Below are 14,490 nucleotides of genomic sequence, written 5' to 3'. Positions count from 1 at the left end.
GGAGGGCATACACATTGTTTTTGATATTGTGACATCACACTTTGGATGCGTTCTCCTCCCTTGAGGGTACCGAGCCTGGATGATGATGACATAATGCAACCTCACTGTAAAAAGTCTTGCAGGTACACGTACAGTAGCCAGTAACCAGTGGCTGTTGGTGCTGACACCAGAGTGTTGGCGATTAGGGGTCCCACGTTCTGGGGGACCTTGCAGTGATCCCCGTCCCTTTCCTCCACATCGTCCACTACGAGTATCCGCTGCCTGGTTCAATTTCGTCAATGCTAGCCCTGTCCTCCGCCCGTATCCGCGTGTGGGCTATCCGCTTGGGCACCTTCAGGTTCCGATCTTGTTCATTCATTCTTTGCTTTTTTTAGGCTCTCTTGGGTTGTGACTAGGCCACACAACTAAAAAAAAAAAAAGACATTCATTCCTTGGGGTTGAAGAGGTGGACCACCCGACCATATGGGTGCGCACACCGGTTTCAGACATCAGTTGGGCGCTTCCAGCTCTTCGGCAGGGCTAACATGTCTTGGGTTGCTGCGAATCCTTTGCTTTGGGTGCTCCAATACGGGGTGTACTATGTCACTGCTGTGGTGATAACGTACAATGCGGTATTCGTAAGTAGCTACGGGTGGTCTTGGGTGACATGCCAGGCTACCACCCTGAGTTCTACTGTGATGTGGTACTTGCATGGCAGGATGGGCAGCAACACCACTGTAAATCATGAGTGGGCAGCACCACTGAACACTCTGAACCGGGGCTGTCGTGGCCGCAGACCCCCAGCGCCTCCACTCCCAACTCCACATCCCCGTCGTCCCAATTCGCTCTGGGTCCTGTTGCTCCACAGCGGCATTCAGCGCCTTCCAGTCAATCAAACCGTTCGCCTTTTTTGCCTTGCCTTTAGCTTTTGGGCCTCTGCATTTCCCATCCCATTTTCTATTCCCATTTCCATTCTTCGTTTCTTCTCCCGCTACTACAAACTCGGCATATATTCCTTCCATTCCAACACCCTTGTGGCCTTCATCTTTCGAACAAGGCCCCTCCCCTTTTTTGTCGACCATCGTAATTGTCTTTCTTTTGTCTTCCTCGCTCCTTCGATCAGTCGTCTCCTTTTCTCGACCCGAAACTCGTCCATACCACTCCAACTCAACCCCATCTTCTCTCCTCTCCCGCGCTGACTCCCGATACGAGCGGTCGCTAGTCGCCATCTTCCCAACCTCTTCTACCAGGGCCACCGCTCGACATTCGCACAAACCTTCCAAGCCTACCGAATGGCTACGACGGAGGCTGTGCTACCACCCCACGGTAATTAGGCACCCTTTTCCTTTGCCTTGAATTCTTTTCTCGCCGCCGCCGCCATCACAATCTGCCCACCACGTAAATGCCTGGGAGGATTTCGCACCTGCACCCTCTTACCAATCGCTTCAAATCCCTAGACTAACAGCATGCTAGATCGTTCCGATCGTACGGGTCGGCGTCGTCCTTTTTCCACCTGGGTGAAGAAGCTCACCAACTTCAAGAGCTCCTCCTCCAGCGACGGCGGCGGCGTTCGTCTCCCCAGTTCCAAACGCCAGCAGGCTAAATTTCAAGCCAAGAAGCGTGCCTCCAAGAACAATAACCCATACCCCCAGTCAGGCCGCGTAGCCTCCGCCAGCCACGCCGATGTCGACGTCGAGACCAGTTCCTACTCGTTTTCCACAGCCCTTAGTGGCAGCGCAACTTCGATCGAGAGAGAGTCCCGGATATCGTCCGAGGATGGTCGCGCCCCGCCGACCACCGGCGCAAGGTCCATGGCCCCTACAGTGTCGACATCACACAACGCCCCCTCCGTCGCGGGCACGAGTAGGACGATTGGAGGCGTAGAGTCTCGCAGAGGGGGGGATAGCACATTCTCGTCGCCAGCGCCGTCGGTGCGGTCGCTTACAACGACCTTGACCACAATACAATCCATGCCACCCAACGGCGGCACCCATGTGCCCACAAATCCAACCAACAACGGTAACCATAGCGCACACCAAGGACACACCCACTCAATACATTTCAACCAACCGTTCCCAACAGCTTCGCCTGCCTCAGCCATCCCCGCGCATCTGGCGCCTTCCTCGTCCGGCCCCGGTCACCCCACGACCTACACAACTGCGACAGCCAACAACCTCCTGACCGACAATGCATCCATCATCACCCTGGCTTCGTCGTCGAAACGTCGCCGCCGCCGCTCTTTCGATACCGACGCCTCTGTTCGTGCCTTGGCGCCGTCGTCGCTTTGGGGCGGCAGCCGAGAAAGTCTCCCTTTGAGCGTCTTAAGCGCCAACATCGACCAGGGTGCGGGCATGCCACCAACACCAGGCCTCCACCACAGCACATCACGAATCGCGAATGCCGAACGCACCAGCATATACTCAGCCACCGGCATAGCACCCGCCATGCCCGGAGAACGCAACAGCTTTTACGCGAAACAAAGCGCCACGGGCGACGGAGCGAGCGTGCGGAGCGGGCTGCTAGGCCACGGGCGATCGGACAGCATCAGCGGGAGCATCGGTGGCGTGACCAGCCCGCTGACCAGTCCAAGAGAAGCGTCTGAATTGGGTGATGAGGATGATCGAGGAGAAGGGACGAGTCGGGCCAAGGACGTTGACGAGCGGTAAACCGCACGCATAATTCCATCCTCTTTTCTTTTTACACGAAAACAATTCTTGCAGTTACGAAATACGGGCTTGGCGGGAGGGTTTGATTTTTTTGGGAGGGGGCTGGCATTACTTGGGAGAGGATTGAAGGAAATGGAACAATGGGATTTGGGAAAGGGAGGTTCCTTTTTTTTTTCTTGTCATGGATATATCACCATCACGGGGGACGGCTCTCATACGTAGCCAGTCCAGCCCCGTAGAGCAAAGCATCAAATGAACACATGCATTACGAAGTCACATTCAAATTTTGTACTTTTTTTTTTCTTTTTTTTTCTTCTGGCACTGATTACAAGAATTGGCACACTTGGGACAGGTTCACTTTTGCGCCTGTCTGCTGCTGCACATGCCGTTTGAACCCCAGTCGTCGTCATTCATTCATTCAATACGGCAAGGGGTCCAGGTCCAGGCCCTCGACGGAGAACTTGAACGAGTCGTTACGCGAGTAGCTACCGGCAGTGTCGATATCCAGACGGCCGCGGATGCAGTCCTGGAAGTCGACGTCGGAGTAGATAAGGCTCTCGTCGTCCTCCCACTGCGGGCCGGCAAGGACGTCGCCAAAGGGGCCGACGATGCAAGATCCGCCGCGGGAGATCCAGTCGGCCGACTTGAGACCGTTGGTCTTGGCTGCCGTCGTCTTGGCAGCACCGTTTGTCCTGGCGCCGTTGGCGGGCTCGTCGTCGTCGCAGCAGAGCACGATCTCGTTTCCGTCCTCGATGATGACGGACTTTCTCCGACGGCGAGGGCTGGGGTTTGTAGTCTCGCCAGAGGCATTGTTGTTGTTGCTGCTGTTGCCATCCTTGCCGCCTTCAGGCAACGCAATCTCGAAACCTTCCTCCGTCAGGCACGAGTTCCGTCTCGCGCGGGGTGAGTACACATCCGCGTCCCTCTCCTCGCCATTCTCTTGACCATTGGAGGCGGCGCCTGGCGGACGCACGGCCATGTTGGACGATACGACGAAGCAGCGTCCTTCACAGGCGGCAGTGCGCATTAGGGGCAGCCATGTGTCTCTGCCGTCGGCCGTGGGGGCGAGGTACAGGTTGATGTTCTGCGCATAAAGGGCTTGGCGCAGGAGGGGCATGTAGTTCTCCCAGCAGATTGCAGCGGCGAGGTTGATACGCACGCCCTTAATAACGGTCGAGACGGCGCGGAGGGTGGCAGGAGAACCCTGGGCCCAGATCAGGCGTTCGGTTGCAGTCTGTTTGATCGTTCAGCGGAAACAATGTGCAGGAGATGAAAAGAAACTCACAGGCATCACCTTGCGTCGCTTCCCAATCATGCCCAACTTTGGGCACACATACACCACCGAACAGTACAAGCTCCCACCAGCACGCTCAATGCAGCCGACGACGATGAACATTCCCGTCTCGGAGGCAATCTTCTCAAGCTCTTCTCTCGACCCGTCGCCGCGGGTGTAAGGCTTTCCCTCTTCGGCGGCAAACTGCGCCGGCAGGTCCCTCTTCACCCAGCGGTCACCACCACCGGCACCAGCATCGCCGACGGTGTCGCCCAAGTCGATGGCCTTGTTGAAGTATTCCAGGAACTCGTCACGGCCCTCAGGAGCTCGGGAACCGATCTTGGAGCCGAAGGAGGCGCCTCGGGGGTAGCCTCCGATGAAAGCCTCGGGGAGGAGCAGTAGGTCGGCACCATGGGAAGAGGCGCGGCGGGCTAGGCTGGATATTTGAGAAAGAGTTTGGGAGGTTGTGGGGGAGGTAGATGGGGAGGCTGTTGCAAGACGGATTGGCGGCATCGTGGCGGACTCGTGGTGGTTCTCAAGCTAGAAGCCGGGCTAATATAGATCTGCGACTAGGGTTCCTTTTTTGGACCCTTTATGGGGATTATTTGTTAGTCTGGATGATGGAGGTGAAGATGCAATTGATTAAGTGTGAGAAATGGTGTGAAATTTTATTTCAGCACGATAAGAGGGGAAAGGGTTCCGGCGGTTTCCCGCGGGATTTGAAATGCGATGTAAAAGAGGCCCGCAAAAGAACTGGAGATGGAGAGGGAGGGAATCGGGAATGAGGTGATTCAAAGGCCGGAGGCAGCGGGAAATGGGCTGGTCGCCAGCTGATGGATCAGAGGAGGGGGTCGTGGGTTCGTCTGGGTAAAGCTTACTGGGCTTACTTGGGACGTCATAGTAGCTACCCCGCAGCAGGGTGCAGGTGTAACTACAGGCCAGAGGCCAGACAGGAGTAGCTCCACGATGTTTGTTTGGTTGGTGCTACTGAAGGACGTACGTAAGTAAAACGGGTGGGGGGAGGGCCCCTGCACTGTAGCCTTTGGGGGGACCCCCATGGTTGTCTAGGATGCTTGCAGCGGGTATCGACGATCCTTTCTTCTTCGTGGGTTAGGGGAATTTGGAGGGACGACAGCCGACAGGAACCACTCGCGTATCTGAATTTTGACAGGCTGCTTTGTCCATTGGGTTATGGGGAAGGCTGTGGGATTGGTCTCCGATTTGTTGTTGCAAAGACGTTGTTTTTAGAGTTGTCTAGGAATGTTGGCGTTTTGGTAAACGAAAGTGGGAGTGCATGGTTCTCATAGTTTCACGCATTGTATTTACACTACATTGAATGTACGATATCTCTTGCAAAGGGTGATAATGACAATGACATGCAATTCTTTGAGCTTTTTTCTCATCAATTTTAAACGAAAATAAAGAATAACCCAGTTGCAAATGTTTGAGTAAGGATCTAGTCAATTGATACAGCCAAATTCCCCTTCTTTTACCTGCAAGTTACTAAGATGGTGTACCTCGAACCCACCATCAGAAACTTATTTTAAACGACATGATAGCGTAGAATCCAAATTCAAGCTTATAATGTGATAATTATCTGGTCATCAGAAAGTCAGGTTTATTTTTTTGCTTTTTAATTCTTAACAAATCAGTAATTTGTTTCTAATTTCGGATGCAGTAAACGAGTCTGATGCTATGTCGATGTTTATTGGTTTTATGTATTAGAGGCAGGGACTGTCATGATTTGTTGGATTATATCCGTAATTGACTCTGACTCTGAAATGAAGCAGACAATAGAGAAGCTGTAAAGCGCTTTTAGATAGATTTTAGCTATCATATAGGTAGGCGAATGGCCAGTTTCATATTAAAAGAAGACAAGGTAGCATTACTACAGTGGAAGTTGACATTCGTCTCTGGCTGTCGAGTTTTCACATCTCACTTAATGCCCTCAAACAATTCAACCTATATAACACTGATGAACTGTTAACCGCTTACATCTCAATGTTGAAGCCCTCATCAGTCCCAATCTCCGCCAGTAAAGTCAACGCCGGACTCCAAAAACATATCCAGCAAATTACTCAAATCCGCCTTCTTCACCCTGTCCTCTGTCACAATCAAATCCTTAGGGAACCATTCCTCCAGCTTGCCCCCAGGAAACCCAACCCCCTTCTCCAGAACATCCCCTTCCCTCCCCGAAATCATCACCCCGAGAGCTGTCCCACACAACCAGGCCCAAACCATACCGTCACCACAATACCCAGCACTAACCCATTCTCCCGCCACCGCGCCCCGCCATCCGTCATCATCATCATCATCCACCTCCTTTACCTTCACCTTCAAACTCGTCTTTCCTCTCTTTCTCCCAGAGATCCCCTCAGGAACCCTGCCAACAAAAGGCGCCATATCCCCCGTGAAACAAATAATCCCGCTCCAAGCCCGCGTTACGCTTCCCGTCCACTCGTTTCCGAACACACTTCTCATCACCCCCGCAACATGCGCAACAGTCAACGCCTCGGTGCTCCCGTCCTCGTAAACGCCAACCATATCAACCCCCTGCTTCAAACTCCTCCCGAACCCTCCTCCCAACATGACATCTCCGTTCGGCCTCTGCGTGACATAATCAAACTCCCCGCCGTCACCATATATAAACCCCCACGACCTATTCCCATCACCCCATCGGAACCCGTCTGCAGCGCGCTGCGAGGTCATGTGCGCCTTGATGCCCGTCATCTTCCCCCTCAACCCGGGCAAGAACTGCGCGGCATGGGCATTAGTAGCATGAACCACATGCCGAGCCCTGATGTTACCCCTCGCCGTCTTCAACACGTACGGCCTCCTCTGCGTCCCGCCGAGCTGAATCTCCTCCACCGCCGTCCCCGTCTCAATACTCAACCTGTCCCCAACCTCGTCCAGCAGCTCCCTCCAACACGACGCAACAAGCCGATACGGCCACAGCGCGCCAGCCTGATACACCACCGCGCCAAACACATGGTCCCCATCAACCCCGAACCTCCGCGCCGCGTCCTCCCTCCCAACAACCTCGATCTCGACCTCTGGAATCCACTTCTTCAACTCCTCGACTTCCTTCAACGTAGCCTCGACCGCCGCCGTATCCAACATGAAATCCACCGTCTCGACCCTCCTACACTCCGACACCTGCTTACCAGCCCCTACCTCCAAAACAGCATCAGCAGTGCGCAACGTGAACCGCGTCAACGCGGCAGCCTTCTCCTTCCCGACGATCGCCGCAAGGCGGGGGAACAATTCATGCGGCGAGGCCTTGACGTGGCCCCCGTTCCGCCCCGTCGCCCCCGCACAAAGCTGTCTGGCTTCCAGCACCACGACCCTCGGCGGCAGGGGGGAGGGGTCATCACCACGATCACCCTGCTGCTGCTGCTGCTGCTGCTGCCCCACAACGGCCCCGGCGTAAAGGCTCCGCGCTACCGCGACGCCAGTGATTCCGGACCCGATGATAACGACGTCCGCCGACCCCGGCAATTCCTCCGACCTCGCGTCCACCAACTCCGGGAAAGGCGGCTCGTCGAGCCAGTACGGGTTGCTGGGTTTATCATACGGTAGTCCCGGCGGGGCGTTGACGCGGAGAAGAAGGGCCTGGTATTGTTTGTTCAGGTCATATAGGAGTTTCGCGACGGCCGAGATGCCTTTCGCCGCGGAGCGGAGCACAGAGAAGACGGAGCCCATGATTTTTTATTTTTATTTTTTTCTTTTTCTTCTTCTCCTTTTCTCTCTTTCTGGTTTCGAGATCGGTATGCTTCAGCTAGCTGTTTGGCTTGTGAAGGGGGAAAAGTCCCCTCGGCGTAGGGCGCTCAGTCTCGAGTTAATATGGAACTATCCATATCCTGGCCGATTTACCCGTATCTCGCACTGATCTTACCTAAGACATGCCGGTATGCGGCTCGCTCGGGTCCCGACGGTTCTCAAAAAAGGACGTAGGCGTCACGGCCAACAATGTGTGCATCACAGCAAGGGATGACGAAGAGAAGCAAAGCACAGTGACATTAGTCTAAGGCAACTCGGTTTTTTTTTTTTTGTCTAACATCTAATAAATTCCCAAACAAAGTACAATGTGAAACCCCCGCACTTCCAACCTCGACCCGAAATTGTTCCGCTTTTAATGGCCGTTTGATGGCAGTCTTCGCCATTTCCCACCAGATGGTACTCTGTGCAACCAATGCTAATGGCCAGATTCAAAAGAGAAAGTGGAGGGCGTACAAGTCATGACATGGAGCAGCACATGCCCGCGGCGGCAAACTCCACTCGAGCCTCAAGAAGAAGAAGGAATGGAGATAGAGAGGGAATAAGAGGCATGGAGAAAAAAATAGAAGCCGAGATTCTAAGTTGCCTTAAAGTCTGTAATGTGACGCCAAAACCTATGCCGGGTATGTTGTCGAAATGCCGTTCCTGACTCCGCCGTACCATCCGTCCGCGCCAACCATGAACCGTCCGTCCAGACAAAATTCCATAATTATCAACATGAAACAAGACATGCATCATTTATTCACTCACTGACAGGACCCTCATCATCCGAGATGTGCTCGAGGTCGATGTCAATGTCAACATCCATCCTGTTACTCCGTCCCATTGGATCCAGACCCATGTCGGCCCGGATATCTCTCTGAATCTTGAGGAAATACTTCCTCAACGTACGAAGACCCCTCAGGAATCCGCGATCCGGCTCATTCGGGTGCTGAGGCGGACATGGCTTCCCCTCTGCCAGGTCACCCTTTGTCAGGCTGTTGGCAAAGTCGGCGATCTTGAAGTCGATCTCACGCTTGTTCTTTCGCTTCCTCTTCTCACGCAGAGCCGACGTCTCCTCCGTGTCGGTTGCAAAGTCGGTCGTTGATTCGTCAACGACTGTATCGTATTCATTACCCTCTGATGTGTCACCGTCGTAGAACATGAGGAGGCTGGCCGCATAGAAGCGATATCCGTCCAGCTTCCGAACAATAGATTCAAGCTTGTCGAGCTTGTGCAAAATAGTTGGAATATGCCGCAGAATGCTGGAATAGTCAACGCCGTCATAGAGAAACCGGGTCAGTGCGTCCTGGAACTCTTGTCCAGCCTTTAGGTCGCGCCCGAAGTACTTGTCCTTGAAGACATAACTCTGGCTCTTGACATCCCAGACCTGGAGTCCACAAACACGCACGCCGAGCTCGCGCGAGGTTGTTCTGGCGCATTTCCCTTGCTGCGACTTCTGCTTTTTGGGTGTCGCATCGACGCCGTACTGCCTGGTTCCCATCTTGAGATCCATAATGCAGGGCCGTTTCATGCCTGCAGTGAGGTCTTCCAACAGGAGGAAGTATTCTACACGAGAGTTTCGCTGGGTCTGTGCTTCTTTAGGGTTTACCGGCCGTGGGATTTTGCGGAACTCCTGTGTCGGGCTCGGTACCTCTGATGGCGCAGTTGACGGATACGTCGAATGCTCCTCCCTCGGAACTTCAGGTTGGGTTACGTCCGTAGCCGCCATGGGAAGACTCAGTTCTTTGGCAGGCCCTCCGTTTGAGATTTTACCATTCGGTGTTGGCGGCTCGATCATTGGGGAGTTCACTTGCGAGGTCGTAACGGACCCAGACTGTCCCTCGTCCTCTCCCCTGTAACCAGCATCGTCCGCTTCCTCCCAGTACTTTAGGTTTCCTCTAGATTCCGTAACAGTGCGTGGCTTTCGGCGGAGACCCGTGCCGGAGTATCTTCGCTTCTTCTTCTGCGCAATGATCTTGTCTGCCAGCGTCTCCGGCTCTGGTGCGCTTGTGCCGGTCACGTCCTTGACGTCGCTGTCATCGGCCTCGGTAGGTTCCTCTTGACCGGGCCGCTCAATTGGCATGCTTGCGCCTGGAGGCGAAGCGCTGCTGGGCCTGAGGGGGCTGGAGTTGTGGGGGGCGTGAGCCTCTGGAGCTGCCGTCTCTTGTCTCCGAATCAGGTCGGGGACGGAGTTGGCAGGCCTCAGTGCCTGCTGTTTTCGGAATGCCATTGACTTCTGGTGAGGCCTGCGATGCTTGTGGATGGGGATTGGCTGCTTTAGGAAAGCATCATTGAAGACTTCGTTACGCAGACGCTTATTGACCGTCGTAGCACCCCAGCTGTTGGCATGACGGTCATCCAGACTGGGCCTTGTTGGCGATGTCATTTTGCCGTGATCGGAATTGTCAGGTAGTCCCGAGGATGATGTACTGCGGCCTCGAAGTGGTATGCCAGCTGGAGGAGGCGTTGGCTGGAATAGGTTGCGGGGTAGAATGTGCCAATTATCGTCGAAAGTGACGGTCGGAATCGGCACAGGGCCGGATGCGAGCGACTGGCTGATGATTCTGCGGTGTTCCGTGTTGCCTTGAGATGTGCTGTTCGGGTTGCCCAGGGCTGCACCGTTGGAGCTGTTGGATTTACTTTGCTCAGTTGAAGCTACAGCGCCGTTCTCGCCAGTATGCTTACGCTCCAACAAGCCGGCGTCTTCCCGTTTATGAGTAGATTTGCGTCTAGGTTGCTTGTGGAAGGTAACATTGAGTACACCAATGTATCTAAAACAGTTGTTAGCAGCCATCACTAGAAACGCTCGAACTGACAGTTTTGCCATCAGATAATGAGGCTTTCTTACCGAGGTAGAAAGGTCAGCAAATCACGATGGTGCTGTTCAACCTTTTCATAGAACTCATTCTCCCTGTTATTAAGCTGCTTGCACACAGCTCTCTTGGAAAAGCGCCAAAGCGTCGTGTGACCGCCGACCTGGTGCTTGTAAGGGATCAGCTCAATTGCCTCGAGAGGCTCTTTTTCGTCCGTCTGGTGATGATGAGCATGGTCCTCAAAGTACGTGGTCACTGGTTTGGGCGTTGGGGGTTCCGGCTCATCGTCGACGGCAAAATCCTCAATCTTACCAGGCTGCACCTCGCGAAGCGCCACGTTGGGCGCAATTGGCAGTCGCTTGGGCTTTGGCCTATGGGATGGAGTGTCGGGAGGTTGATCAGGCGATGGTTCTTCCTCAGGTTCCGGCTCATCAGCCTTCACAAGCCATGGGTGAAAATCCTCAGCTCTGGAAGCGGTACGATTGCCCGGGGTCTGCCGTGGCTTGGACACATCTCTCTCGCGTTCAGCAGCCTCTTCAAGACCAGGATGTGGTACAAAAACAGCGGAGGAAATCTTTTCTTCGCTAGACTCGTCTCCCTCCTCGTGGCTTTCTCCATGTTCGCTGCTATCGGAGGGGCGGCGCGCTTCGACCTGGCGGCCCTCCTCAACGGTAGTAGGCGACGCCTGGCCGTCAGAGCTGTCCTCCTTCAAACCAATCTGTACAGTGCCATCTGAGTCTACCTTGTGGAAGATATCGCCATTGACCTTCCTCAGCCCAAAGTAGTCTTGAGTAGGTGAGTCGGTCAGAATGGGGGTATTGCCTGCTTGCGGTGACTGGAGGGGGAACGTTTTGACCCTCTCCAATTGCTTTGGCAACCAGTCCTTCTTATCCAATATTCTGGGCGAGGGCGTAGGGTTCGTGCTGACCGACTTGGCAGCGAAATCCTCTATGGCGATGTCAGCTGAGAGGCCTGATTGACCCTCTTGACTCGGCGATATCTTTTCTCGCATGTGTGTGTGACGCGCATCCTTCCTGCGTGTCTTGTCCTCCTTTGGTAGACCTTCGCGGAAGAACCGCAGGCTGTAGCTCGCCTTGCGACTGCGGGCATTGGGTTCAGCACCAATCATGGCTTCGTGGACCGACTTCTCTACTTGCCCATCCTCCTGGCCGTCAATGGCCTCGCTCGATCCAATGGACCATATCTTTTCTGGCCCAAGGGAGAACCGATGCTCTAGTTTCTTTGGTCGTACATCCGTATCAATATTCTCTTGTAACCTTTGATCCAGCTGCGCTACTGATGTGGTGAGTGATCCATCGGGGCTAGTGGAGTGCGAGTGCGCCCGATTCTTTCGCACCCCTTCCTGTACCTTGGGCTCCCTCTCCACCCTCTCCAGCGATGTCCCTCGACCCCGTGATCGAGTGGTCCTGAGGAAGTCTCGATGATCCAGCAACATGGCTCTTATCCCCTGGAAGCTGGCCATATCGTAGGTGGGAGATGTCATAATCTCCATGTCGGCGGTGGCGGCGTCGGCGGGGGGTGCGGACGGGATAGATGTGGTATTGATGGGAGCGGGAGGAACGACAAAGCCAGGTTGCGGAGCACTTCGAGGGCCTACAGAAGCGCCGTGGCCGACGTGAGAGGGAACATGGCGAGGGTCGACGGCGACGGGATCCAGGCCAGCAGCAGAGAGAGGATTGGTTGGTACGGAGTCGGCGGTGGGAGAGGGCAGCGAGCGAGTCGAGACTTGGGAAGAGGATTGGTCGTTGTGGGAGTGTGTTCTGGAAGGGATGCCACGGGCTGAGGCAAGAGCTTGGGTTAGCAAGGACGGACCGGACTGCCTCGGGAGGGCGATAGGGGGCCGGGGCTTTTTAATATTCGGGTCGACATGGCTCGAGACATCCTGCTGGTGCTTCTGGGTGACAGCGGACGTGGCAGGGGGTGGAGCTGCAGCGTGGGCTGGGGGGGTGTCTTGAGACGCCTGAGCTGGGACTGGAGGCGACTGAGATTGTTGTTGTTGTTGCTGCTGCTGCTGCTGGTCCTGCTGTGCGTGTTGGGCCGCAGCAATATCAGTAGCGGGAGCTCCAGGATCAGCAGCAGCGGCGGCGGGAGCAGGGACAGGTTGAGCGGGACCAGGACTGGCGCTGGATGTCGAGCTGTCGATGGCACCGAGATCAAGAGCGGCACTGGGAGTGGACGACGAATGCGCGGGGCTCACCAGGGTCGCGGGTGCGGCATTTTCGGGGTTGCGAGGCGGGCTGGACATGAGGGAAACATCTGGCAGTACTCGATTCGTGATGGAGGATTGGTCGCCGGTTGATTTGGGGCGGGAAAGAGGGATTGTAGGGGGATAGAGAGCGGCGCGGCGGTGCGGAGGGGGGAAGAGTGTGGGAGGTGAGGTAAGGTGCGAGAATGAGGAAAAGGAACGTCACGACCCAGAATGGACGGAGAGGAAAGAGAGAAAGTGGGCGGCCCCAAAGTGCAGGGCAAATATGCTGTGCTGTGTGTCCTTACGGCGATACGATAGGCGTGTGGACGGAGACGGGGGGCCTGAGTTTAGGTTAGGCTCGGTTGCGAAATGTTTGTGCCCGCGGGAGGTGTGTGGTACGAAACTGGGGGTGGGAAGGGGGGGGAAGAGATAGATAGATTAGAGGAGGTGTGGATGGAAGAAAAAGAAGAATGCGATGGGATGGATGGGCTGCAGCAAATGCAGTGCGATGCGATGTGAATCTACGGTGGGTTGCCCTATGGAGGAAGTTAAGGTGGTAATAGCACACTACATGGTAAGTAAGAAAAAGCGGTACTGGAAGGGCTTAATGATGACGAGAGAAGGTGCTGGATCTCTCAGTGATGCTTTGTTAATAGCGATCGCTGAGTCTCTCGCCCCCCCAAAATGTGTGTGCGATGGGGCAAATTCAGTAGACGATAGTGTAATGTACTAATGTATATGGTATCTAATCGGACGTAGCCGCAAGGGGGAACCTCTTGAGAGTAAGAGAGAGAAGGAAAGAATACGTAGAAAAATATTCTTTCGGTGGTTAAAACACAGAGAAGGTACTTTTCTTCTTCCTTTCTCTTCATTTTTCCTCGTTCAATTATTCTTTCCCATTTGTCGAAAACGGGTGGAATCTTGTAATGGCGGTGGACCACTGCTGAAGCCATAGAAGGGAGTACTGCTGTGGGCGGGTGGAGGTGTGGACGTAATGAAAGGCAGGGATATACAGGGGGCTTGCCGTGCTGATAGCTGATAGGGAACCAACGGGTAGGCAGGTACCTGCTAGTGAGGGGTCAGTGGCCGGTGGAGGACGTACCGAGGGTAACGGAAGGACTAGAGGTATCTTTCCTCGGTTGTGAAGAGTGCAGGTACTTGCCGAAAGGGCTTGTATCATCATAGCACAAGAGTACAGTACCCTCCTACCTGCCTATTGGGCCCATCCCACGTGTGGAAAGTAGTGGTATCTGGGGGGAGGAAACCACTACCAAAGAAACAACAGGCAGAAAGGGAAACAACAACGCGACGACATTCAACACATACATCTTTACGAATCCATTTTGCTTTACAGGTATAAGCACTTAATTACTAATATAGAACTTTTTTCCCCCTTTTTTTTTTCTTTCCTTTTTCTTCTATCCCTTTTGGTCTGAGCAATTAGTGCGTCGTCCGGCAGCGTCAATAACCATTCGTATCTTACTGAAAACACTACCACCACCACCACCATCACCACATCAACTTCGTCACAAATTAACCTTCATCGCAACTTTTATTCGTGCATTCATCAAGACACAAAACGCAATCATTGACATCAGCCCGCGACAGTGTTCAAAGTTACATAATATTTTTGTGCGACCTGTTGCCTCAACGCTTTCGTCCAGGCATGGCCCAGCCACCCAGACGAACAAGCGCAAGCACGTTCGGACTCGTCATTCCAAGATACCTTGTTCCATGTCTGCGCCCTCTGGGCATCTCACGTCGAAACATGGGCCTTCCCCGTTTTTCGCG

General features: G+C 54.2%; 5 protein-coding genes across 5 annotated transcripts; 2 read left to right on the top strand and 3 right to left on the bottom strand.

Moving 5' to 3' along the window:
• Positions 1 to 1,271: 1,271 nt before the first annotated feature.
• On the top strand, positions 1,272 to 2,645 carry CTRU02_203178 (uncharacterized protein; the record flags this gene model as incomplete). Its single annotated transcript, XM_036727260.2, has 2 exons — positions 1,272 to 1,305; positions 1,453 to 2,645. The coding sequence occupies 2 exons, from the start codon at positions 1,272 to 1,274 to the stop codon at positions 2,643 to 2,645; spliced, it is 1,227 nt and encodes a 408-aa protein (XP_036581054.2).
• Positions 2,646 to 3,063: 418 nt separating this feature from the next.
• On the bottom strand, positions 3,064 to 4,431 carry CTRU02_203177 (nitrilase; the record flags this gene model as incomplete). Its single annotated transcript, XM_036727259.1, has 2 exons — positions 3,064 to 3,879; positions 3,931 to 4,431. 2 exons carry the CDS (start codon positions 4,429 to 4,431, stop codon positions 3,064 to 3,066), a joined length of 1,317 nt encoding a protein of 438 aa, XP_036581053.1.
• A 1,503-nt stretch (positions 4,432 to 5,934) lies between these two features.
• Positions 5,935 to 7,620, bottom strand: CTRU02_203175 (FAD dependent oxidoreductase; the record flags this gene model as incomplete). The annotated part of the gene is made up of 1 exon (XM_036727258.2): positions 5,935 to 7,620. One exon carries the CDS (start codon positions 7,618 to 7,620, stop codon positions 5,935 to 5,937), a length of 1,686 nt encoding a protein of 561 aa, XP_036581052.2.
• CTRU02_203176 (uncharacterized protein) lies at positions 6,412 to 7,497 on the top strand (the record flags this gene model as incomplete). The annotated part of the gene is made up of 1 exon (XM_070204153.1): positions 6,412 to 7,497. The coding sequence occupies one exon, from the start codon at positions 6,412 to 6,414 to the stop codon at positions 7,495 to 7,497; it is 1,086 nt and encodes a 361-aa protein (XP_070061916.1).
• Positions 7,621 to 8,437: 817 nt separating the features above from the next.
• On the bottom strand, positions 8,438 to 12,756 carry CTRU02_203174 (inositol hexaphosphate kinase kcs1; the record flags this gene model as incomplete). The annotated part of the gene is made up of 2 exons (XM_036727257.1): positions 8,438 to 10,448; positions 10,526 to 12,756. The coding sequence occupies 2 exons, from the start codon at positions 12,754 to 12,756 to the stop codon at positions 8,438 to 8,440; spliced, it is 4,242 nt and encodes a 1,413-aa protein (XP_036581051.1).
• Positions 12,757 to 14,490: the final 1,734 nt, after the last annotated feature.

This window comes from Colletotrichum truncatum (genome assembly GCF_014235925.2).
Source record: "Colletotrichum truncatum strain CMES1059 chromosome Unknown Contig_0002, whole genome shotgun sequence".
Taxonomy (NCBI): Eukaryota; Fungi; Ascomycota; class Sordariomycetes; order Glomerellales; family Glomerellaceae; genus Colletotrichum; species Colletotrichum truncatum.
Note: the sequence above shows the minus strand (reverse complement) of the source record. Positions and strands in the feature narration are given on the sequence as shown.